Raw genomic sequence first — 26,032 nt, forward strand, 5'->3', positions numbered from 1 at the left:
ACCTAGAGGGGTGCAGGGAGCTGTTGGCAGCAGAGGATAGCACTCATAATAATAATAATGGATTTAAATTGCGAGCAGAAAGGTACTGGCTGGATATTAGGATTTTTTTTTTTTACAGTATAAGTTGTTCGACAGTGAAATCAGCTACCTAGGGAGGTGGTGAGCTCCCCCTCACTGGCAGTCTTTAAGCAGAGGCTGGAAAAACACTTGTCAGGGATGCTCTAGGCTGATCCTGCATTAATCAGGGGGTTGGGCTAGATGGCCTGTATGGTTTTTTCCAACTCTATGATTCTATGTATTGTAATTTTACAACTACATGACATCATCTCATACTTGGGATTTAACTTGTGCCATAAGTTAAAGGTGTGGACTACTATTGATTTGCAGGACATATCATTTAACAATTTAGTACTATCAGTTTTTATCCCAGCCTTCCTCAAATGACCCTGTGAAATAAGTTAAAGCTGAGGACTCCAACAGGACAAAAGAAACGTAAATTTGTTACCAGCCCCAGTTTGCCTGGGGACTATGAAAAACAGTTTAACCCCTACAACTGCCAGTCATGGTTCAAAACTGAGTTTGCAGCTTTATAGTTCCCATTTTGAAGGAGAAAATATGTGTTATTTAAAAACACCCTTTCCCGCCCTTTTGAAATGCTATTAACAAAGCAATGAGCCTGGTCTTCTCTGCTTGGGCCCCAAGAGGTAATGACTGGCCTATGGTAAGCGTCATGATGGAACAGGGGTGCTATTTGTTGCTATTTCTATTTACTATAACATCAAAAAGCAGATAGGACTATAATGCATCAGTAACTTTGAGAGAAAAGAAAGATATATCCAAATGCAGCCAACCACAGATAGAATATATGGTTTTATACTTACTTAGTTTGTATAGGGATGAGAAGACTGTCTCCAATTGCTAAAGTCAAGGACTTCCTGTCTATAGTGACAACAGATGTGCCTTCCTGAAAGGCAGGGAAAAAGTATATGCTTTTATTCCCCCCTGGGCTTTCCTCAGTAGTAGAAGAAGAAGATGAAGAAGATAGAATTGAGTGTCATCTGCATATTGCTTTCAGCTCAGCCCAAATCTCCAGATGACCTCTCCCAGTGGCTTTACAAAAATGTTGGAAAGAATGGGGGATAAGATGGAACCTTGTGGAACCCCACAGGCCAAAGGCCAAGGAGCAGGTAGGACCAGAACCACTGCAGAATAGTGCCTCCCAGTCCTAGTCCTGAAAGGCGATCCAGAAGGATAGCATGATTGATGGTATCAACAGCCACCAAGAGGTCCAGGGGAATTAACAGGGCTGCACTCCCCCATCCATCTCCTGGTGCATGTCATCCACCAGGGCAACCAAGGCCATCTCAGTTCCATAACCAGGCCTGAAACCAAATTGGAACAGATCTAAACAATCAGCTTCATTTAGGAATCTCTGAAGGTCCCAGGTTCAATCCCTGGCATCTCCAGTTAAAGGGACTAGGCAAGTAGGTGATGTGAAAGACCTCTACCTTGAGATCCTGGAAAGCCACTGCCGGTCTGAGTAGACAATACTGACTTTGATGGACCAAGGGAATAAGGCAGCTTCATGTGTTCATGTGTCTCCCCTGTCTTTTGATCAACTACAGACCCTCAGTGAAGCCAGGGGCTGCCTGGGCTTGTCGACCTGAGAGAGGGTGCGTAGGTACAGTCATGTCATTTCCCCACTCCAGTGGTCAACCAGGCCATTAACCAGAGCACCGACCATATCAGGAAAATCCCCTGTCAGGCTATTGGGGTGGATCATCTTAATCGATTCCCCATCCCTGGGGAATCTTGGGAGCCCAAGTCTAAACACCCAGCAAATATATCTTCCTGTCTTGCACCCATTTGGGGACATTGTGGTATTATTTTTAGTTCTAAGGTACCTCAAGCAGAGAGAGGTGGCATTTAAATCTCCTAAATAAATAAAATGAATTCTGTCTGTTTAGGATTGTGCTGTTGGACTTCCATGCTCATGCATAATTTATAAATTCACTCATTGCTCCCAGGTAATGTTGTCTTCATGACTTGACTTTAAAATAAATTCTTCTGCAACCATCAACTCAAAATGTCTCTGGAACTTGTGAAAGTTTCATTGTGTAATACAATCTGAACTAGACATGATGTTGGGAGTTCCATGAATGAGCTTTTTTTTTAAAAAAAAAAATCATGCATTCAGACTGAGACTGTAATGCAGAGTAGAGGAGCGGGTTAAACCATTTACCTGGTACTGTTTTCTCAACTTGCAAGAGAGTAGCTATTTGTGTTATTGGGGTGGACATAAAATCCTGTATCAGAACTTCTGTCAGGACTTTTATGTTGGTCTAGCCATGGCAAACAGAAGCTCCACAAAGTTACTGTGGGTCAGGTAAAGGATACAAGGAGAAGGCTTAAATCCATTCTCACTCTGTATTCCGGTCTCAATCCAAACCAGTATCCCACATATCTGCTTTAAGAAAAACGCTTGGGTGCTCATTTGTAGAACTCTTAGAGTTAGATCTGCTGGCTTTCTTCAGTGCTCCCTCTCCGGCAAGAGCCTGCAGCTCATACATTTTGCATGACAATTAATCCACAGTCACCACCAGTCACGTTAGCAGGAGAGCAATATGAAGGAGGATTAGGAATGGCATTTGTTTATTTAAATGATTGGCGTACTGCCTCATGACCATAAGGTTCTTGAATCAGGGTATAAGACAACTGACTAAGCCAATCGATCAATAAAACCAAACACAAATACTAAGCATCAAGAATAAAAAACAGCAATGGTTAACATTTTAAAACACTCCGTTTAGCTGCCAATAGTAAAATGTGATAATTCCCGTTTCTCATGGGACCTAGGGCTTGATTTAGTTGCCTCCTTAAAACATCCTTTGACTTTGCTTCAAATCTGGTAATACCTCTGAATGAATGAATCGTAGCAGAAGGATTCTCTTTGTTGGTATCAGTGGACTAGTTTTATTTCAGAATCATTTCAGAATCATTTAAATACAAGACTGAGCATAACCAATGAGAACAAACATCACATACCATCTGCCATATCCATATATCTGCATCCTTTCCTTCCTCTTCAGTTTTTCCTGGTCCAAAAATTATAACCTAGAAATGAATCAATAAATTTTTGAATGAATCAATGCAATTTTTATACCAGTGATATATATATATATATACCTACACTTTAATAATAACTCTGATCTTTGTGCTTTTTACACAAGTCAGTTGCTTACTTGCTATTGTAAAACAATGTAAAATAATCCTAATGAATTATTACAAGTTTAAACAACATTAGGAAAGGCTGCTATGAATGCAAACCATTTATCCTGGAATAGATTAAAAGAAAGACAATGTAAAATAACCACAAGTAACTTTTAAACATGTGTTTAGAAATACCTGCAGTAATTGCAGGTGGCTAATAACATAATTCAATCGACAATATCTGACTGGTCAAATTGACTGGCATTCTAACTCTTAATACAAAGTTTTAACCTCTGTTTCAAAGTTATCACCAAAAAGTCTCAACGATTTCTTCTGCTGGATATCAATCCGACGATCATTCAACCAGCCTTTCAAGGCAAAGGGATCCATGACCGTGGTGTCATTTAGTGGGAAAGGAATTTCTTTCAAAAGGTCATCTAGAAAAAGAGCAAAAATGCAGCAATGCTTTTTTTCTACTAGTTTAAAAAAACAACACCTGCATGATTGCTTTAGATGTGAGTACAGGCACATGCTAATCAGGAAGCTGATGGGAAAAAACCCATTTGATATTATTGTTGCATCAAAGTTTTGAATTTCTTAAAGGTTGAACATAGTTTTGACAACAGCATAGGCTAAATCTGCAATTAGCAACAAAACAATAAGCATTGTGCATCAGACCAAGTTCCATGTAATTGAGTACAATTGAGTACACTTCAGCAAAAAGCCAGAGGAAGAGAAGTGGTGCAGAGAAGTGGGTTGAACATTTGACTTGCTCTGGGGAGGTGCATGTTCAACTAGCTGCTCAGGCATGAAAAGTGTTGCTGGACTAAGTCACATTGCAAGGTTACTATAAAGCTAAAATGGGATGACTTCCCATATACTGTTCTGGACTCTTTGGAGGAAGGGTGGGATACACAAGCAATTCATTAATCAAAGCACTGACATGACCCATTGAATTCAATGGCAGAAAGTTCTCGATGAAGTCAGGAGGGCTTAAAGTAGTGTTTGGTGATTTCCATGTCTTGATTCAGAATGGTTTCTGAGCTTTTCCAGCAATTTTTTGAAAAACCGTTTCCTCCCCCAACCCCCACAAGAGATTTCAGAAATCTTGACAAGACACAGCCCATTATAAAGGCTTACCTGTGCTGTCCTCAGAACACATCAAAATTACCACTTCAAAATGCTGCTGTGGCCTCTGTCTCCACAGTGACCATTCATAATTCATAGACTACCTATTGAAGGTCAAGCTAGAGATGATGGTTACTACACTTCTGCATTTTTAAAAGTGTTAACAGCTGCTGTAACATGATTAGGTTTGGGATCATGTCAAGGGCAGGCAGGTTAATTCTCCTCCCATGACATTTTCCTGGGGAAAATCTCATACACGCACACTAACTGGCCTCTAGGGATAAGTATGTAGGTATTCCAAGGATACGTCTATGCTTCTACTCATGAGGCTACATAGGCATTAATGTCCGGACCAATCCTGGCATTCAGGTCTTCTACAAGCAAGATTTCTACTCTAGGGAGGGTTCATTCTGCCCTTTCTAGAACTTCAAAAAGGTCCATACATATCTGGTTCGCACTGTTAGTATCTTTAGATGAGGGAATGTATACATTTATACACAGAAGGTCCCCCAGTCACTTATCCAAAATATGGAAAAGTTGAATGTAATTACAATGTGTCCAATTTAGGAGATGAATTTTTCCCTACTCATGAGGCAAAAAGCAGGTTTGGTGGGAGAGCAACTTGCATTAAGAACATGGCACAGTAAGAGGTAAAGACCTCTTCCCTTAAACTACAATCCCGATCTTAATCAAGGTCCCAATCACTACAATTAACACTACTGAAAAATGGCAGCTCTATTAATACTGAGATCATGGTTGAGCTGAAAAATGCATACCATGTCTACCTCTTTATTCCACCAGCTACATCAAGCCTGGCACCCATCTCCTGGAATTCTACAAAACCTGCTTCCATACAAAACTCAACAGAATTAATATGACATATTGAGTGCCATAGTTGATTTCCTCCCTGTGACATATTCAAAAGTATTGTAGAGACTTCACTGAGTAACATGAAACACAAGACCAGGTACTACACTTCTAAACTTAATGAAGTTCCTTGGCTAAGGTTTTTAAAGATTACTAAAAGGCTGGCTGCCATTTCACATTTTGTGGTAAGTTTTACAGGTCTGTGCCCTGCAAAATAAGCTTCGAGTCTTTGTTTCACTATGAAGAGAATGTTTCTTTCTTTTTCAAAAGCTACAAGAGTCCACAGCATGCATCTTGGGTGTCTTTTCAATAATAACCAAAAATAAGAAGCAGAAACATCCCTGTTATTAAGCATATTAACTACATTCCAAAAGTATACAAAATAAAGAACATAGGTATTTGTTTAGCTTTTGAAAGAATTTCCTAGAGCAGCAATGACGAACCTTTCGGAGGGAGAAGCATACAACTTTCCCTGGGCAACAGGCTTTGAGTCATTACTTCATGAGGGCAGAGCACACAGCCTAAAACCAACAATGCTTCCAACATGGCGATGGGGCTCTCATACAGAGGCATTTGTAGTAGCAATGGAGCACCTACATGGCAATTCCTTGTACTTGCCTGCCTCCATTCCCCCATGACCATCCATCCCACCCAACTGAAGAACATGGGATGGTGGTGGTTCTTGACTGGTAATTGACATATTGCTGTACTATTATAACACTAAAGCGATACATAAATTATTAATTAATAAAAAGCCCCCTAAAAGTTCTCCAGTGGTTTGGGTAAGATGGCAACTCAAACCAAAACACCTATGTAGAAGCAATCCAATCTACGTAGGTGTGATTTTAAATGTGCTGTTGTCACCAAGCACATCAGGCATGTGCTTGGTGACAATTGTACAATATAGAAGAGTTTACCTCAGGTTGTAACACAGTAGCATTTTGTCTTGGGTCAAGGTTGGAGGGTACATAATTTAGCAACCTTGTTTGAGTTAAGCAGGTCTGGGTCTAATTGGTGCCTGTGTATTGTGCCTTTGAGTCTGATGATGGATATCAGGTGGGATATAAATGTAATAATAAAATACTCCTGAACCTTCTCTACATTGTATAGTTGGTGAGGTGGAAGATTGTGGCTTACATGTTGTAAGTTGTAGGACTACATTTAGACTTCACAATTAGCCATTGTTTTAAGAAAACCAGTTTAAACTGAGGTTTGTGCAACATAGGCCATTTATGCGTGGGAGCTTTTACCTTGGATTTGCTGCTCTCTAGATGCACATTTCCCCCATCCAGATTCTTAAAACACAACGATAAGTCCCCATGCAGAGTTCTGAGAATACTCTGATTAATCTAATGGAAGAAAGCAGCAAATCCCAGTTTGTACATAATCTCTGCTTCTCCATCTCCCAGATGGAAGAACATTTTCCCCTATGTCATAGTCTCTGTGGCTAAATGACCACAGGTTGTGGTGGTAGTGACAAAACTTGGATTGTGAATTTAGCTGTCACAACATACCACAATTAGTACAAATTGTGGTTAACAAACCAGCTACAAATTCTTGTTTGAAATCCCAATTTAGTGCCAACCAACAAATTCTGGTCTGTTGAGATGTCTTGACTGAAATTTGAGGGAAACATGGTTCATAAGCCACAATTTATAGCTATAGAGTCAGTGGGCAAAGAGTAATCCCTAAAAGCTATCCTAATACCTTGCTATGAGAAATGAACCACCAACAACCTTTTGCACATGTTTATAGAAAAAGCAGTCATAGAAAGCATGAAAGTTTGGGAGCAACATTTCTTCTTTTTGTGTAAATCTTTGTAATAAAGTTGTGATTTGTAAACAGGTAGTGGTGGTTCTGAAAAGCTCACTGAGGGCGAAAATGCATGGTCACTTTAGCCTCCTTTATTCCCTGTTCCAGCCAGGATTCAGCCAGGATCGAACGCATGTGTTTCGCTGAACGTGTGTTCGATCCTGGCTGAATCCTGGCTGAAATAGGGAATAAAGGAGGCTAAAGCAACCATGCGTTTTCGCCCAGTAAGTCTCTTCAGCACGATGTAAAACTGCCTTCTTGAGTTTCAGATTTGTGGTTATATCAATAGGGTAGATTTCCCTCCCTTAAAAATAATGTGGTTGTTCTAATATTCACCTTTTCTGTATTTTCAGCATTGCCTTCATCCAGCATGATGATCAGCATGAGAAAAGAAATAATAATGATGGCTACATGCACTCAACAAGGTTCTGACAGCATGGTAAAATCAGTATTATTACAAATGCTCAAGGCAGATGAAGATTCTGGGATTCAGTTACAGAGCTAAATGTGCTTTGTAAAACCTGGGGATCCCACTATCCTTGCTCAATCCAGGTTGGAAAATAACGTGTCATCCTCTTTTTTCATTCTGACACATCCACAGCTGTTGGGACAGAGAGAAGAAAGCTAACATTTCTCATGCAGCACTAATTTAATTTAGAGTAGCATTAAAAGAGAGAAAGAGATATAACTGTAAAGCACATGCAATTCAAAACATCATTATTGTTGACTGGCTCACTGCCCTGATTCTGAAATTAGTTTATATTACCTGAACTGGGTTTTCCGGTTTGAAACTGCCTTGAACTGAAAAACCTGCAATAACAAACATTAAGCTAAGGACCATCAGAAAAGGGGACTATTAATCAAACCGCTAGTATAGTATATAAGCTCCTGGTATGCCCTGGTACTCAAATTTGTGGAGGATAGGTCTAATATTCATTGTTAGCCATGACAGCTGAATGGCACCTCAGAGGCAGAATGCTTCTTATTGTCAGATGCTGGAGAGCAGTCAGCAGGTTAGGACTGTTGTCTGTGGGCACTACTTGTGAACTTCCCTGTGGACATCTATCTGGTCACTGTAGGAAACAAGAAGCTGAGCTAAATGGACCATTGGTATGATCCAGCATAGCTACTCTGATGCTCTATGTGTTTCTAAAGCCTCCTGTCCCAGCTTTGCATTCTTGGAATATGGAAACTACCTAACCCAATAACTGTGAAACCTGTTTAATAAAGTGCATTTTTAATAATGAAATAGGACCTATACTGTATCTGGCACTTGTTTCTTCCTTTTAGGGTAGCCAACCTCCAAGTACTAGCTGGAGATCTGCTATTACAACCGATCTCCAGCCGATAGAGAGCAGTTGACCTGGAGAAAATGGCTGCTTTGGCAATTGGACTCTATGGCATTGAAGTCCCTCCCCTCCCCAAACCCTCCCCTCCTCAGGCTCCACCCCAAAAACCTCCCACCAGTGGTGAAGAGGGACCTGGCAACCCTACCTCCTTTCCATCTCCTATGTATTTACCAGCTCTTGGTCAGAGTTAGTCCCTGCATATGAGAACACCAATTGTAACATAAGCACAACATTAGTGGCTCCACTAGCTATACAACTGTCACATTTTGATCCCACCCTTCTTCCAAGGAGCTCAGGGCAGAAAACAGGGTGCTTGCTTCCACCATTAACCTTTAAAATAATCCGGTGAGGTAGGTTAGGCTGTGAGAGCAACTGACCCAAGATTACCCACTGAACTTCATGGCAGGCGAGGGGGGAATTTCATGCCAGGTTTCTTTAGTGCTTTAAGAGCCCTGTGGTGCAGAGTGGTAAGCTGCAACTCTGCAGTCAAAAGTTCTGCTCATGACCTGAGTTCAATCCCAACAGAAATCAATTTCAGGTAGCCGGCTCAAGATTGACTCAGCCTTCCATCCTTCTGAGGTCAGTTAAATGAGTATTCAGCTTGCAGGGGGTAACATGTAGATGACTGGGGAAGGCACTGGCAAAAGTCTGCCTAGTAAATATCGTATGTGACATCACCCCATGGGTCAGTAATGACCCGGTGCTTGCACAAGGGATTACCTTTACCTCTTCGGTGCAGCTACTCTATACTGGATCACAATAGGTATTGTTAGCTTCCCATTGCTTTTGCAGTTCTCTGTATCAGAGCAACAGATTCTAGAGCACACTGTGTATTAAAAACCTAAGTAGTAATAGCTTATATTCTATGCTATAAAATGGAGAAGACTTACTCTTGGATTATTGGAATAAGTTGTGTACCAAGATCATCACAGTGAAACCACCTTTCAAAAAGAACATCAGTTGATTCTCCAACATAGTATCTAACAAAAGGGAAAAAAATGTATGAAATAATTCCAACTTAAAATACAAGGCTGCTGGTATGTTGCTCCCCACAGATGTTATGCCACAGTAAAATGCATAATAAATTTTTGAATTAGATTTCAACACTCTTACTCCAAGAGGATCATAAAACAACCATTGAGAAGCCTGAAATCTGATTCTCGAGTAGACTAAATTTAGTTTATTGTATGTGTTGGCAGAAAATTCATGTTTGCAGCCACTGATGATATAGCATTCGAGTTAGTGCAGGCTAGGACAAGCTAAGTGAATTTCCAGGCATCGCTGGAAAGACTAGCAAACTGTGGTATAAGAATAAAGAGTAAGCCAAAAGACCCAACTGACATGGAAAATCCAAGATCAAGAATTTGCTGTGTTCTGTTATGATAACTGTGTCAAGATGTACCATCTAATCGAGATGTTTTCATATAAGCAGTATCTTTTGTAGTGATATGGTACAAGTATGCTTAGAAAGGGATGGTACATAAAACTAGTAAAATATATTATTTAACAGAAGTTAAGGAATAAATAAATTGCATAAGCTAGGCAAGGAGGGAAGGCGGCATGATGGAGCCTGATCTTGTCAGATCTCAAAAGCTAAGCAGGGTTGGTACTTGGGAAGGAGACCAACAAGGAAGACTCTGCAGAGGAAGGCAATGGCAAACCACCTCTGCTTCTCACTCGCCTCGAAAGTCCCTTGCTGGGGTCACCATACGTTGGTTGAAACTTGACAGCACTTTACACACACACGCGTGCACAGACATAAGGCAGGCTGACAAAATCTAAAACCATCTCAGGGCCAAACTAGATGTTAGGTCTGGCACAAGTCAGGTCAGGGTTCCCAACTCTCAGAGGACCTGACTGATATTTTACAGCCAAATTTGATGTCAAGGAACGGAAGTTTCCAAGTATGCTGATTCAGCTTGGGACTGAGCCAAAACAGCTTTGGGGGTCCTATTTGCCCCAGCAGGGCCTTCAGAGGGACCCTTAGGCCATTTAGGCTCAGGAAAACAAAGTGGGAAGAAAGGCTAAAGCTACAGTCCTGTGCTTTAATCCTGAGACAAGCTTTGGTTTCCTGATATCACATTTTACTGTTGAAATTTGTAGGGTTGCCAACCTCCAGGTGGTGGCTGGAGATCTCCTGGGATTGGAACTGATTTCCAGGTGACAGAGATCAGTTCATCTGGGGAAATGGCTGCTTTGGAAGGTATCTATGCATTATACCTCATTGAAGTCCCTCCCCCAAACCCTGGCCTCTCAGGATCCACGCCCAAAATCTCCAGGTGTTTCCCAACATGGAGTTGGCACACCTAAATATCAGAGTTGGGCGTTGGTGCCAGATGTAACAGTTTGGATCATAGACTTCTGACATGTCAGACCAATTGGAAGATGGCACCACTGTTGAGATCCAGCAAAGAATGCATTTGTGTGAAGGTAGGAAAAGCCTGTACCCTCACCTTTCTCCCCAATGGGGATCCAAAGCAGCTTACATCACTCCCCTCCCCTCCATTTTATACTCACAACAACACTGTGAGATAGGTTAGGCTGAGATAGTGTAACTGGCCCACAGTCACCCAGCAAGCTTCGAAGGCAGGGGTGGGGATTCAAACCCGGGTCTCACAGATACTAGTCCAACACTCTTAACCAGTATACCGTGCTGGCTCTCAATCTTCAATTTCAATATCCAGTCTTCCAGACTGGCTGGGATGCTGGGGGAATGGTTAAACACCTCCTCCTGCCAACCACATCTCTACTTGAAATTGTCCATCTACCTGTTTGATGGTGATATATGTTCGAGCACAGATCTTTCACCAAACATATAGCTCTACCTTACTGTAATTTATTAACCTAAGCTGAGCAAGTATAATACATTATGCACAGCTAATTAATTCAAGTGAATGGGACTACTCTAGGATAAACGTCTCGTAAATTGCGTTACTACAGAATCCATCTAAATTAGTATTGGATTAATGTGCGTATTTGTCCAGATGTAAGCAAAAGTACAATTACAGAGCTAAGGAGTACAATTACAGCTACATTAAAATTAGTCACCCTGCCAGCAAGAGTGATCAGCATGCTTAAGCAGCTTGTGTGTCCCCTCATAAGCCCTGAATTTCTCAATGGAGTCTTACTGAACTGGTTGGAGGTGTCTTTTGATGCAAAAAAGGGATGCGCATCCACAATGAGAGCCATTAATTTCATTCAGGGATGACTACTGGAATTATACACAGTCACAATTACCCCCCAAACAGGAGGTTGTCCTCCTTTACATCAATGGATTGCACAGAATAAAAACACGGATCTATATCTAAGAATACATGGATTTTATCAAATTAGTTAACCAGTTGTACAAATTCAAAATTATTCAGACATTTAGGACTATGGACGCACAATCCATCTTCATGAAAACCAACAGGTGTCTTGTGGTGGACTTTAACTGGAGTTTTACTGTACCTTAGTTTACTGATTCCAAGTTATATGAGGTGCCATGCAAGCAAGACTTCCTTGTGAAAGAAAGCTCCACATGCAAAAAAGGGAGTATGTGGTGCTTTCCCTCCTTGTTGGGGACCCCTGGCCTAATAGTTTAACTCACTGTTGTGCTGTGTCATGCTCTCCTAGAGTGTTCCCACCTGAGTCCATCAGTTTCTGTCTTTAGCCTCTGCCTTTCAATCACCAATCCCACAGTGTTTTCATAACGCTGAGGAGAGTGTGGGATCCTGGCTGGTAAGAGAAACATCTGCCCAGAAAGAAAGTCAAGATAACATATGTCTTATATTAGGTTTTATGGGTGTGCTCCAAGAAAAAAAAATCATCATAATTTCAGATTCAGGAAGACACTTTTACCATTTATTCTCGATTTTTGGGTAGGACAGTACCAGTTTGAGATTCAAGTCTATATTTGGAGGGGGCAATTTTTAGAGCAGTTGGGTGGATTAGCGGGCAATTGCTTGCAAAAAACACCCACCTGGCAACCCTAGTTGTGATCCATCTCTTTTCACAAAGTAAGGAAGATTTCCTTTGCAGAATACAAACCCCCCCACCAGTTACTGCAATCTTTGAAAATAATATGTATGTATGTATGTATGTATGTATGTATTTATTTATTTATTTATTGCCTATGTTTCTCACTGGGACTCAAGGTGGATAGAGTGAATCGATACAATCAACAAGATGTAACATTCAATAAACAATGGGATAGGATTTGGGTTGTAGAACTGACCAGAAGTTTAAAAAACAGAACTGAAGCATAGCATAAATGTTCACATACACATTAAATGATGCAAAATTACACTGAAGCGGGTCGTGCTGTTCAGATGACAGGCTCTTAGAATGTTTCACTTACTGAGAAGTGAAGGTATCTTATTCAGCCAGACATTGATTAAGCAGGACTCAACAACTTTACTTACTTTTAAAAAGCAAGTCTTTTTATTGAAATACTTCTAGTAAAATATGTATATGCAGATTATCAAGTCATTAACACTTCTATAAAAACTCTTGTAAAATACAATGTATGCAGTTACAATGTATGCAGTAAAAGCAAGCAAGTCTTACATACTATTCAGTTTCAAAATCCAACTTCTAAAATATAACAATCATATTATTCTGATTCAGTTCAAAGTATCTAATTCACAAAGTCTAGAGTAAAGTATTTAAACCATACATACCATTCAGCTTTTTCTGAGAGCCTTTTGGAAGGTTCTAAATCTCTGGGCTAACTGTAGCTGTATTTATACTGTTTCTAGACTCATTAAGAGTGAAGAGAAATCTTTTATCCCCACTTTCTTATCCATCAAGAGGGATACCTTTTATTCCCTCTGTCAGATATCAGGAGCAGTGCAGAAATGGCTTAGTAGCAGCTGCTCATGTCCTTATGTCCATATATGGACTTCCTTTCCTTTCAGTCCACTTAGCTTAAAGTATAAACACTCATTTCTGAGTTACATGATCACATTATATACATAATTTTTATACCATCCTCTTCGTTAGGACAATATGCATTAAATGAGACTACTTAGAAATCTGTAGCACAATGTTTAACTATATAACTCATAAAACACAATTATAGCTTACATTGTCACCTGCAAAGTGACATTGTTTACTTTGGTCAGTTACATAGCCTTGAGCGAGATTACAGAAGAGCAAGAAAGCATATTACTCATATCTTTGAGAGAACTTTAATGCCTTTAAGCTATAAAAAGCACAGTTTAAGCTATTAATGCACTCTTAGTACATTAAGATATCTTGAGACCTTGAGAAGGGCAAAAGTGTTCTGCTTTTGAGATTCTGACATCTGGCAGCTGAGTCAGAAAGGTGATTTTGGTCACATCTTATTGATAGATAAGGAAAGGTGCACCACGCTGGCCTCTCACTTCTCCTTTTCCCTAGGCTACTGTTGGCCTTCAGATGTCCCTTGGCAACTGGGGCCATAAGAATACTAACTACAAAATAGGTACGGCAGCTCTTTTCCCTCCTGCACTGTTAATAGAACAGCTTGTGTGTGGATATACGACCATTCCCTAACTAATTAAAAAATATAACCGCTAGACACAATTAAAATGAAAAACCAGTTGCACTCTCTGTGGAGCATGTTGTACATTAGCATAAGTTGGGTTCTGGTAATATAAAATATAAATATAAATAATTGCTGCTAGCATAAGAGGATTTCCTACATAATTATCCATCTGCATTTCTCCATCATTGCAAAGGCTTGTTATAAGCCAGTGGGGGATATGGTTTTCCTCTAATTTATTTTACTTGTGCAAATGGTGGGATGTAGACACCAGTGAGAAGCATAAACTGTGTGCAGGAAGACCTGCTAATTGTGTGAAAACTGGAGGGGGGAAAACACTCTTCACAAACAACTAACTGCTAAGTCTAGAGTTATGATAAAGGGTTTGAGATCAAGCACTGGCAAATGGTGGGCTGAAGTCCATAGCAACTAATTTGCATTGCCCATATCACTCCATCGGAAGATACAAAGTAAGAAAAATTAAATCTTGCAAAAGGCTGGCGCAGTTTGATGTTTGATACGGGTGGCCAAACTGCAAGACAGACATCAGAGCTGGCACCAGCTTGGGCATTCAAGGTAGTCCTGGATTGAAGTATCAGGGCTGATAGGCCTGGTGGTGGCATAGGGTTGCCAGGACCCTCTTGGCAACTGGTGGGAGGTTTTTGGGGAGGGAGCTTGAGGAGGGTGGGGTTTGGGGAGGGGAGGGACTTCAATGCCATAGAGTCCAATTGCCAAAGCAGCCATTTTCTCCAGGTGAACTGATCTCTGTCGGCTGGAGATCATTTGTAATAGCAGGAGCTCTCCAGCTACTACCTGGTGGTTGGCAACCTTATGGTAGCATAACATCTGACACACATTTCTTCTTGTTCCCTTAGTGCTACACTACTGCTTTCATTCTAGCTCAGTAGACTTGAGGCAAAACCACCCCGAGGCATGGTGTTTGTAGCCCTTTTCAGCCATTATGGCTTTGGCACTCCTGCCTCACGCACTAGAACAGTGCCATATGTGTGATACTGTTAGTATGACTCATCATCTTCTGTGAACATGGCAACAAGTATATTTTCTTTTTTCCAGTATGCCTGAACTTGTACCCTCAAGAATTGAGTTTCCAGCCCTGAGTACTGATAAGGGCATGACCCTAGTCACACAAAACAACAAACTTGTAGAACAAGTCAATCACATATAAGGCTTTCTCCTGGTCCATGATGTAGGAGTGCCAAAATCATAATGGCTGAAAATGGCTTGCATGCATGTATGTACATACTACGGTGTGCAGTCCAGTGGCACTGATATTTTCTTTACTTTGGATGTAACCCACTTGCCCCAAAGATCAACCAATCTTTATTGTTACAGTCAAAACCCCACAGTATATATACTAATTACAGCCCCAAAGATCAACCACTTCTGGTATACAAGAATATAACGTTTCAGGCTCCATAAAGCAGAAAATTGGATTAATAATGTTTTCCTCATGTCTATTCCATAATGTTTGAACAATCTGTTCAGCTGCTTTTAGTACCATGTACTACTGAAATGAATGGGTGGTTGCTACTGAATTGCGAAGTGCAACTCCTTATCAGTTAGGGCCAGCATCCAAACAGCATAATAAGGAACTATGCATGCAGTCAGAGGGTGAAAACTCATGGTCGCTTTATCCTCCTTTAATCCCTGTTTTAGCCAGGATCAAATGCACATTAGGTGAAACGCATGCATTCGATCCTGGCTGAATCCTGGCTGAAACAGGGATTAAAGGAGGATAAAGCGACCATGTGTTTTCGCCCAGAGTTTGTTTTGCTTCCAGTGCTAAAGAGTTAAGCTACCAGTCAATTTAAGTGTCTTGTCTTGTCAAAGAACTACTGCAGTAAAAACAGCAAACAAAACAGAGATGGTACGAGCAGTTTCCTTCCAAAGACACATATCATTTTGTAACAATCATACCTTTACAAATCTATGTTTACCTCTCCTTCTTTAATGTCGATATCTTTGTGTTTTCCATTTTCTATTATCTTCAGGCACATATCTCCTTCCAGCTGGTAAAACAACTATGGTGTAGAACAAAACAGATAACAGATCAATATGCCTCATACACCATGACTTGGGTTCAAATCTTTATCCCCATACAATCCCCGAGCGGAACACATAGCACCTCCAGAAATTTTGTTGAGGATGCAGCAAATTCTCAGTCAGCCATCCCCTGCAGATCTGGAGGTATTTAGGGAGGATAAATGTGTATCTATTTATTTGTTTGTAAAATTGATCTCCTGCTCTTCTAGATAAAAAGTACTGGAGACTGGGGGATGCAGCCTGGGGAAGGGAGGGACCTCAGAGGGTTACAATGCCATACAGTTCACCTTCCAATGCATCCATTTTCTCCAGGGGAACTGATCTGTGCAGTGTGGAGATGAGCTGTAATTCTGGGAGATCCCCAGGTCCCACCTGGAGGCTGGCATCCCTACACTGAGCAGTTTAAACCTTAAATGCAGATGTGGCCCTCATTTCTAAAGATGACAGTAGAAGTTTTAAAGAGCTCAGTACATTTCCAAATTGAAAACTGAGCTAGCATATACAGTGTTTTCATGTCAAAATATCATACATATGTTCATCTGCAGAGCAAATCCATTTGGGATGAAAAAGCAGCACCTGGGAGCAATCCAAGTTTTCCTGATATTCATGAGACAGTGTTTTCTCTTAGTTTTTATTAAGGAGCACCTAATCATACATTTAAGAGCCCCATGGCGCAGAGTGGTAAGCTGCAGTACTGCAGTCCAAGCTCTGCTCACAACCTGAATTCGATCCCAGGGGAAGTTGGTTTCAGGTAGCCGGCTCAAGGTTGAATCAGCCTTCCATCCTTCCGAGGTTGGTAAAATGAGTACCCAGCTTGCTGGAGGTAAAGGGAAGATGACTGGGAAAGCCACTGGCAAACCACCCCGTAAAAAAAGTCTGCCTAGTAAATGTCAGGATGTGTCAGGAATGACCCGGTGCTTGCACAGGGGACCTTTACCTTTACTTAATCATACATTTAATATAACAAAGATATATTTTGCTGATTGGACAGTTGCATTACAAGTTGCAATACTGGCAAAGGATAACCAAATAATTATCTAATGCCTCTGTATTTTAGCCAACTTTTCATGAACCCATGAATCTGCCTTATATTGAATCAGACCCTAAGTCCATCAAGGTCAGCACTGTCCCCTCAGACTGGCAGAAGAAGACTCACATGGCTCCCCTACAGCAGCATAAGTGCCCCTGTGTTACCCAAAATGCTCTTTGAATGGAGAACTAGCTGAGCAGATCGGTAACCTTAATATTTATATAGCGAGATTCAGCCAACTATACCAGAACTGTGACCTTTAGAATAAAGACAGACAAGGGATTCCAAATTAAGAGAGTTTATGTTTTTCTTTCATTCAATGGTGCAACACAAACATACAGAGAATTCTAAGAACTAAAAGGTAGTAGAGTAAGGATGGATGCCAACGTGGCAGGAGGTCGTTGGTTGGGAAATACTGCACCTTTTCCAGATGAGGAGTTGTCCAAGTTCCAGTAGACTGAGATAGTAGAAAATAAGAGCAGAGGCAGAGGCAAGGGGTTCCCGTAGACTCGGCCAGCGAGGCGGGAGGGAGTGTGGTCAAGCTGCGCAAAACCAGACCAACAGAGTAACGGCGAGTATGCCAGGAAAGACCTAAGGTAATATTATGGGCTATGGGCACCCCAGATATGCTGTTTTTCTGGGGGCGGAGTAATTGGATTACCCCTCCTAGGTTCCCAGGTGAAAAAAGGTGAAAAAAGACTTAATATTCAGCTGCCGGGGTGGGTGAGTGAGAATTTAGAAATCTATTCTAATTCCAGTTGCTTATGCAACCCGGGAGGAACCGGGAGATCCTTGCTGAAGTGCTTAACGTTCTTAAACAATAGGCACGATCTCTGCTAACGTCTGGGGATCGCTGCTGCATAGATGAGGAACGACTCATTGCTGATATCAGGATCGCTGCTGATTGCCCATTACGCTGCTGATGTTGCAATGGGAGGGGGGGTATTGGCACTGACTACATGGCTGTCTGCTTTCCATGAAATGGCGACGGCTGGAACAGGGATGAACAGGAACATGGAGTCTCTCAGGTTCACTGGAGGTTGCCCTGGCCTCTGCTTCCTAGCTGCCGGCTGTTCAGTACACACAGGAGTGGCTGTGTCAGTTTCAACGGTGCGGGCTGCGGCCATCCCAGTAGCGTTTGGGGCGGGCGTGTGGCTGGAACAGTAGTCGTGTGCCTACATATCGAGGTTGCCATGACCAGTCTGGGAGTTAGGCGGCCTGTATGCTTACACCTGTGCCAGCATCCATGCCATTTTGGATGGCGCAAGTGGCACTTATGTTGCCAAATGGGTGACACCACCTCCTCACTCGTTTCAGCCCCCCCTTCAGGATTACACCATCAGTAGAAGGCAACTTCATGTGTTTGTGTCTCCTGTAGTGAGGTAATATGAGGCAGCGGCCTGAAGCAATATATTTTGAGGGTCTTCAGCCTACACACTTGCCGCCACCACTGCCTCCCCCCACTCCCCATAGTTGGAGAGGATAATTTTCCTCCCCTCCTCAATTCTCCAGGCATCTTTAAGCACAGTATGGCAAAATATGTTATATTTTAGCAAAAGTACACCATTGAGGAAGACAGTGTGGTCAAAAAACATGATTGGCAAGTAAACTAACCCTATAGCTAACAATGACTGATTTTATCTTTGTCAGTATTGTCAATATCTGTCTGTGTCAATATCTTTGGTAATATGTTATTGCCTACACCTTAATTTGAATAATAATTTGGACATATTTTATATACCTTTTTCTACATGTATGTATATTTCACGATTGCATTTTTTAAATACAAGGAAATACATTGACATCTACTGGACACCTGGTAAAATTACAGTCTATTCACATATTAGAAATCTCAGATGCCTGTAATGTTTGTTGTTTAAAAACAGCTTTATGTCTGGCTAACAGGATAACATATGAAACTGAGGTATTTGCATGAGAACTGTGCCAATCTTAATGGATCAAAACACATACACATACAGATGGTCAACATTGCAAGTTATATTGATAGCAATATATATTTACTTTATATATATTTACTTACCCACCCCCTCTTTCCTTTTTTTCTTTAATGTATTATTACTACTTTATTCGTTTATTTGAAAAAAAACTTTCATATATTCATTTTTCTTTTTATTATTTTAGCAGAATATATTGCTTTTGATGAAAATGGTGCACTGAATACAGTAGACAATTTATCCTGTTTCATCTGGATCCTTGTTAAAAAGGTAAAGGTCACCTGTGCAAGCATTGGGTCATTCCTGACCCATGGGGTGACATCACATCCCGATGTTTACTAGGCAGACTTTGTTTACGGGGTGGTTTGCCAGTGCCTTCCCCAGTCATCTTCCCTTTACCCCCAGCAAGCTGGGTATTCATTTTACCGACCTCGGAAGGATGGAAGGCTGAGTCAACCTTGAGCCGGCTACCTGAAACCAACTTCCGTCGGGATCGAACTCAGGTTGTGAGCAGAGCTTTTGACTATAATGATGTTATTCTTGTTATATTTTTGAAAACAAACACATTTTTTTTAAAAAAGACTATATTCTATTAAGAAGTTCTGCTTTGTGTTTGTCCATGCATTTGTAACTTTCAAAAAAAATGTTTGATACTTCTTTGGCCTGATTGCCAAAAGTGCTAAGTGTATAAAATCATGGCAATTTTGTTTAGAATGTTTTACCCTTTGCATGTTCATGGTATGTACAAGGATATACCCAATTGCCTGAGATGCAAATCAGTGTCTTCATCCTCTTCAAAAGGAACCCTAAGTTCATGGAAATTCTTTTCCACTTATTGATCACTTTTTATCCCTTCCCCTCCTCTTGCTGTCTCCTCCATTTTTGGACCTCCCAACAAAGTTAGGTATAAAAGCAATGCTGTTGTAGTGGTTTCAGTAGACCATAATCTCAACAAACCTTGTACGTAGGGTTGCCAGATCCCTCTTTGTCACCAGTGGGAGGTTTTTGGGGTGGAACCTGAGGAGGGTGGGGTTTGGGGGGGATTTCAATGCCATAGAGTCCAATTGCCGAAGTGGCCATTTTCTCCAGGTGAACTGATCTCTATTGGCTGGAGATCAGTTGTAATAGCAGGAGATCTCCAGCTAGTACCTGGAGATCCTACTTGTACGTAGAGCTCAAATTTCAGGGTTGCCAGCTCTGGGTTGGGAAACACCTGGAGACCGGGGGGGAGGACCTGGGGAAGGTGGGGTTTAGGGAAGGGAGGGACATCAGCATGGTATAACGCCATACAGTCTTCCCTCCAAAGCTGCAGTTTTCTCCAAGGGAACTGATCTCTGTCATCTAGAGATCAGTTGTAATTCTGGGAGATGTCCAGGCCCCACCTAGAGGCTGGCAACCCTAGCAACTCATCAGGGTAAAAACCTGTCTTTTTGCTGATATGTTGTACAATTCTATATGCATTAATGGGACTATAAATAATCATTTGTTTACTGAATGGTAAATTGGGCATGTTCAGCTAGTCAGAAGACTGGTATAACCAGGCCATCCACAAACAAGATAAGGATATCTGCACACTGGGGTTTCCTCAGACATGGAGAAAAGTGTGACTTTGTAAATTAACCAAAAGAAATAAAGGAGGGGGATGTGTCCTAATGATTACTGAGCATTCTCTAGAAGGCAGGGAATATTTAGAGCCCCTGCATTTCTGTTAAAGAGGCTGGAGACTGAGTGAGATAGGAAAACTGGTCTGCACAAGCCATTGAAAATTTATAGAATACTGGAGTGAAAGACTTGGGTACTTGCAGGGAAATTTCTAAATTATTTCTACTCTTCAGGTACCATCTACAGTTTTGCAAGCCAGGAGCTTATTCTCTTCAACTGTAAATGCCATTTATTATTGGGTCATTTGTGTTGGAATAGGCAATGTCTGGTGTACAAAGATGAAGAGAAGAAGACTCTTCAGGCGGCAGCAAGAGGACAATTAGATAGGACAGTAAGGTCAGAACCTTCTCTCCTGTTAAGTGTCATTCCTTGTCAGTCTCCAGATTGCTACTCTTAGGGCAATACCCTGCTGCTTCTTGGAAGTTACACTTGTCACTCTCACTGTCACTGATGTAGCTAGGAAACCTCTCTCTGTCTTTTCTCTTTACTATTAAGTATGTCAGTTTCTGAATAAAGCATAGATCAATTTGTGCCACTCTGTAATTTCTCTGCCAACAATTTGCCTGTCACAGAAGTGGCCAAACCAGAGAGAAAAAGACGGGGTTTCTGCATATTTGGGAACTCCCTTGATATGCACGAAAACATCATATATTTAAAAAGAAGACTACCCCCAACATGGCCTGATGAAGACGGAAAAAGCTCGCTGGCCTTGGAATGTTGACAGCAGGAACAAATCAGTTAAGGATGAAAACCTGAAGGGGGGGAAGCTCCATTCAATCTGTGATAAAAGGCATTTATGCCATCACGAGTGGCATCCAAGGTGGCCCTGGGATGCCACGCCTCTGCATGGGGCTCAGGCGCCAGCATTCTCCAAGCATAGTTTCCTGCATCGGCTTCCTGGGAGGCATTCCCGGGGCATTCGGTGGGGCAGAGCAGCCTTTAGGCAGCTTCCTAACCCCTTTTGGGCCAGGAATGCCCCCTTTGCCCTAACTGCAAGTTACACCACCTTTTTAGGTGGCGTAGCTCCGTGGAATGCTAAGAAGTGGTTCCATGGGGGTCACAAGTAAGGGCAGCTTTTTGGATTCAACAGAGGGGTGTGTGGCTGGATCTTGCTTAGGATCTTGCTTTGGATCTGGCCACTGCCTAACCACCACTATCCCTTAGGAATGGGCTGTCCATTGGGCATCTGATGAAGATGGCCTCCTCAACTTCCTCAACTCATGAAGGGGGAATTCAGGTCAGAAGGAAAACTTCCCCAGTTATTTATTCCCCTCCTCCCCCCCATGATTCCTTCCATGTTCCCAGGTCTAATTGTAATAATAAGAGTCCTGAGGAAGAGCAGCAGCAGCAGCAGCAACCTTAAGTATTTTTCTTTTAAGATAAAATAACTTCATTGGACAAAGAACTTCCCCATGTGTTACCTCCTCTCCTTCTTCAATATGATAATCTTTCCTTTGGTTTGGTCCACCAACAAACATTACATTCAGTTGACATCTGTGCCTATAGAAGAAAAAAAATGTTATAACATTTTATGCTGCTTTTTTGTTCCGCAAATACACAAAATGGTATACAATAGCTCAGTTGTAAAAAAGTTAACAATGTAATGACTGAAATGCATAACAGCAACCAACAGCATATTCTTATTCTTTTGCTGATAATTTTACCTGGTCTCTCACCACTTTCCCAATATGAGTGGTGCAAACAAGTTAAAGCATATTCTGCTTTCACGGATACTATATCAGTTAGTTTATATTTAATCTTTTGCAGTTCCCGATAAAGATCTGGTGTGGGAGATATAGCAAACTGGCTTGAAAGATATTTCAGTCTATCTTCCCAAGTCATTTCTTTAATTTCTCTAAGCTTCTTCTTAAGAGAATAAAAGTTTTACAATCCTCAGAAGTCAGGAATGGGCTGTATCAATCAATCACTCATCACCTTTATTGGCATAAAAAGGAATAATCAGAACAGTCTAAATACATCCAGCATCAAGTTTAAAATTTTCACAGTTAAGATACAAGCTCCCTTATGCTTATGGCATGTTGTAAGAATTCTGCTACTCGATTGGTTAAGTCTGGGTTCTGGTTATTCAATAAAAACAATAATTTATATTTATCAGATGACGCCTTCTTTTTACTTAGCAAGGGTAATAAGAACTTGACCCGGATTTCTGCATACAAAGGGCAGTATAACCAAGCACGAGTAACAGTTTCAACATGAGCATACTCACAAGGGCAGAGACTGTTCATATATGGAACTTTACGATATCTCCCCTCTCTCATCGCTGAGGGCAAAACGTTAAACCTGGCCAGCATAAAAGCTCTTCGTTGATGCGGATTAGTTAAATGATAAAAATATGAAGCAACTTTGTTCAAGCAAAAGGGAATTTCCATACTCAGCGGGGAGCAGGTTCTCCTAGCCACACTCATAAGTTCTTGTCTTTCCATAAAATGGGCTGCAAGTGACTGGGGAATTCTTAAAGTGACCTTTGAAGGCTTTGTTGGAGTCATACATCTGCATATGAAATAGTGGTTGTTGTTTTTTTAATTTATTTTTAGCTTGGGTTTCTTTATTTATATACTTCTGGATCCTGTTTGCTTAACCCCTTTGGTTACCTAATGTGCTTCTTTGGGTTGGGTTTTGTGGTTATCCCCCACCCCTTTTTGTTTTTGAACTAAACATGGAGGAGGCACATATCTCTGCAGCACCCCGAAGCTATGAGCATTCTCCTTCAAGAGGAATGCAACCCCCTCCAGTCCATGACCAATTTTGACCCATTGTTTCAACATGAACATTTATGCAATGGAGATAAGATTAAAGATTTCAACCAGTTTGGGCTTAAGGGCTGACTCTAAGGAAGATAGGAACCCAGCCAAGAAAAATAAATAGTGACTGAAGAGTAGCTATTTTGCTGATGGTTGGTTGCTCTTCTTGAAGTATTTTCTTCTGACTCTCACCTTTGACCAAAAAGTCATTAGACTCTCAGGATAAATTTGGACTTAGGGAGTGAAGGCACATTCACACAATAAGAAATAATGGCTGAGTAGGGTAGAAAACGGGAAACTGCAAAAACTTTAAGTCATTCACAATGGATCTGATTTTTGAGCTTGACTCACATTTACGGATTGATCCATTTTGATTTGGAAAAGTCTCCAAACGCATTAATCTACCAAGAAATAATTGTTAGGTATAATCACAATTAGTGTGCAGCCTACCCCCCATAACTTGTCAATGTATGTGTAAAGTTCCGTCAAGTTTCATCTAACTTATGGCGCCACCAGGAAGGAGTTTTCAAGGCAAGTGAGAAGCAGAGGTGGTAGTTTGCCATTTCCTTCCTCTGCAGAGCCTTCCGTGGTGGTTTCCTTTCCAAGTACTGACCTTCCTTGGCCTCTGAGATCTGATGAGATAGGGCTATTTCATCCTTCCTTCTCTCCCTAGCTTTTCAATAGTTCTACTGAAATTAACAGGGCAACTCAAAAGTAGACGAGTAATTCTGTGGTTTATCAATATATTTCTGTCTTTACATTCCAACATTGTACTTATTTATCCAACTATAGTCCACCTTTCTCAATGACATTCAGGTCCAAAATAAATAAGACAGCATCCTCATGGTAACCATGAAGATGCCGCCACCATTTTAAAGACATTTCACCATGCCGCGGCACTTGAAAGAGCTCAGGAGGAGAAACAAAAGATTGCACTGCAGGTCTTGCAGTATTTTAAAGTGTCTTTGAAATGGCAGCAGCATCCTTGTGGCTGCCATGTGATGCCATCACATTTAGTTTGGCTCTCAACGGCAACTAAAAACAAGGCATTAAGAACAGTAAAGACACTCACAAAATTGAGAAATGCCACACTATAATACGGATTTTTTTGGCGGTCAAGTCACAGCTGATTTATGGCAACCCTGCAGGGTTTTCTAGACAAGAGACTTTCAGAGGTGGTTTGCCATTGCCCACCTCTGTGTCACACCCATATTCCTTGGAGGTCTTCCATCCAAATACTCGCCAGAGTAGAGGTTGAGTGTGTATGACTGGCCCAAGGTCACCCAGCAAGTTTCCATGGAACCTGGGTTTCCCAGATCCTAGTCTGACACTTTAACCAATATACCACACAGAATTATGAGTTTGGAGGACAATGCAGTGAAACTTTATAATACATACCAAGAACAATGTAATAAAAATGGATTACAAATCTATCTAATCTTGCAAGTGTTACCAAAACAAACTTTCCCACAGTTGTTTCTGAGAATAAGATAATCCCTTAAAGAATGGGACTAATTGGTTTTTTGTTATAGTGAAAGCTGGTTGCACAAGAGGGGAAAGCCATCAGGGTTCAAGGAGATAGGCACTGCTGTGTTCTTGCTAGGTAACATTATTGACAGTTATCTGCATTCCTAAAATGAAAAGATTTGGAAGACATGGCAGCTGATAAACACAAATTCTCCAACAAAGTACAGTAATTAATTTCCAGGTACCCTTATTGCTGGTTGGATTTCCATTTCTCTGACATCTATGGCTCAAGAGATTGCATCCCCTTCCTTACAAATGCCTGCCAAGAAACTAGATGGATGAGAATAACCTTAATTACGAGAATCTTAGCAATCCTCGTTCAAATTGCATTTCCCAGTTTTTTATCCCATAGATTCTGTGAGGTGCTGAGATTTTTCCTTTCTATTACGAGATTTGATTTCTACCACTTTATGACCAGAAAAATTGCTGGACTGTTATGACCTGCTGGTTGTAAACTTGGAGACAGTGGAGCAAGAAATAATGAGTATTCATGGCCTGAAGCTGCTATTCATTAGATACCTGCCCTTGGGATCAACTTATACTTATGGCTTCGATCTTCAATAGTAAAAAATCACAATGCTATCAGGAATTTTCATTAAGGTCTAGAATGACCACATGACCAACTTTGCTTCAAACAGTTCTGTGGTATTGTTAAAGATCTCCATGGATCTTTGAGACACACATATTCCACACAGAATCACTTGCACACAAAAGTTCATTTTAATAATAGGGTTTAATTACTTACATAAGCTTATTGCACACAGGAGGCAAGAAAGCAGCTCTGTTTTCTTCAATCCATTTTTTTACATTCACAAGCATTTCTACCATGACACTTTTAACCAAAGAGTATTGAAGGGGGGAAAATGAGCTTGTAAAATGCGAACAAAGTATTCTGAAGAAGTGAATGAGTTTACACAACACTAGTGCAGCCTGTAGAAGGTTGTTACTCCTTCCATGCAATGTGATTGGCTGGTAGAATGCCAAAAGATCCTGCTGTGTTGGACCTTCCAAAGGTTGCTTTGTTCAGGTTAGTCCATTAACATAGTGACTGATTTACTAGTTTAAAAGTATATACACCTATGCGTCCTCCTGCAGAAGCCTGCATCATTCAGTAAAGGGCACATGGTAGCCCAATGCACTCATTAATACTGCCTTTTGTC

At 41.1% G+C, this 26,032-nt stretch overlaps 1 protein-coding gene across 1 annotated transcript; it reads right to left on the bottom strand.

Moving 5' to 3' along the window:
* Positions 1-877: 877 nt before the first annotated feature.
* Positions 878-25,715, bottom strand: HAAO (3-hydroxyanthranilate 3,4-dioxygenase). The gene is made up of 9 exons (XM_056853262.1): positions 25,618-25,715; positions 22,005-22,083; positions 15,831-15,914; positions 11,993-12,099; positions 9,257-9,346; positions 7,784-7,827; positions 3,502-3,647; positions 3,046-3,114; positions 878-964 (listed from the first exon to the last, which is right to left on the bottom strand). Exons 1-9 carry the CDS (start codon positions 25,698-25,700, stop codon positions 878-880), a joined length of 789 nt encoding a protein of 262 aa, XP_056709240.1. The 5' UTR covers positions 25,701-25,715.
* Between the last annotated feature and the right edge of the window lie 317 nt (positions 25,716-26,032).

The sequence above is a fragment of the Euleptes europaea genome, chromosome 7, assembly GCF_029931775.1.
Source record: "Euleptes europaea isolate rEulEur1 chromosome 7, rEulEur1.hap1, whole genome shotgun sequence".
Classification (NCBI taxonomy): domain Eukaryota; kingdom Metazoa; phylum Chordata; class Lepidosauria; order Squamata; family Sphaerodactylidae; genus Euleptes; species Euleptes europaea.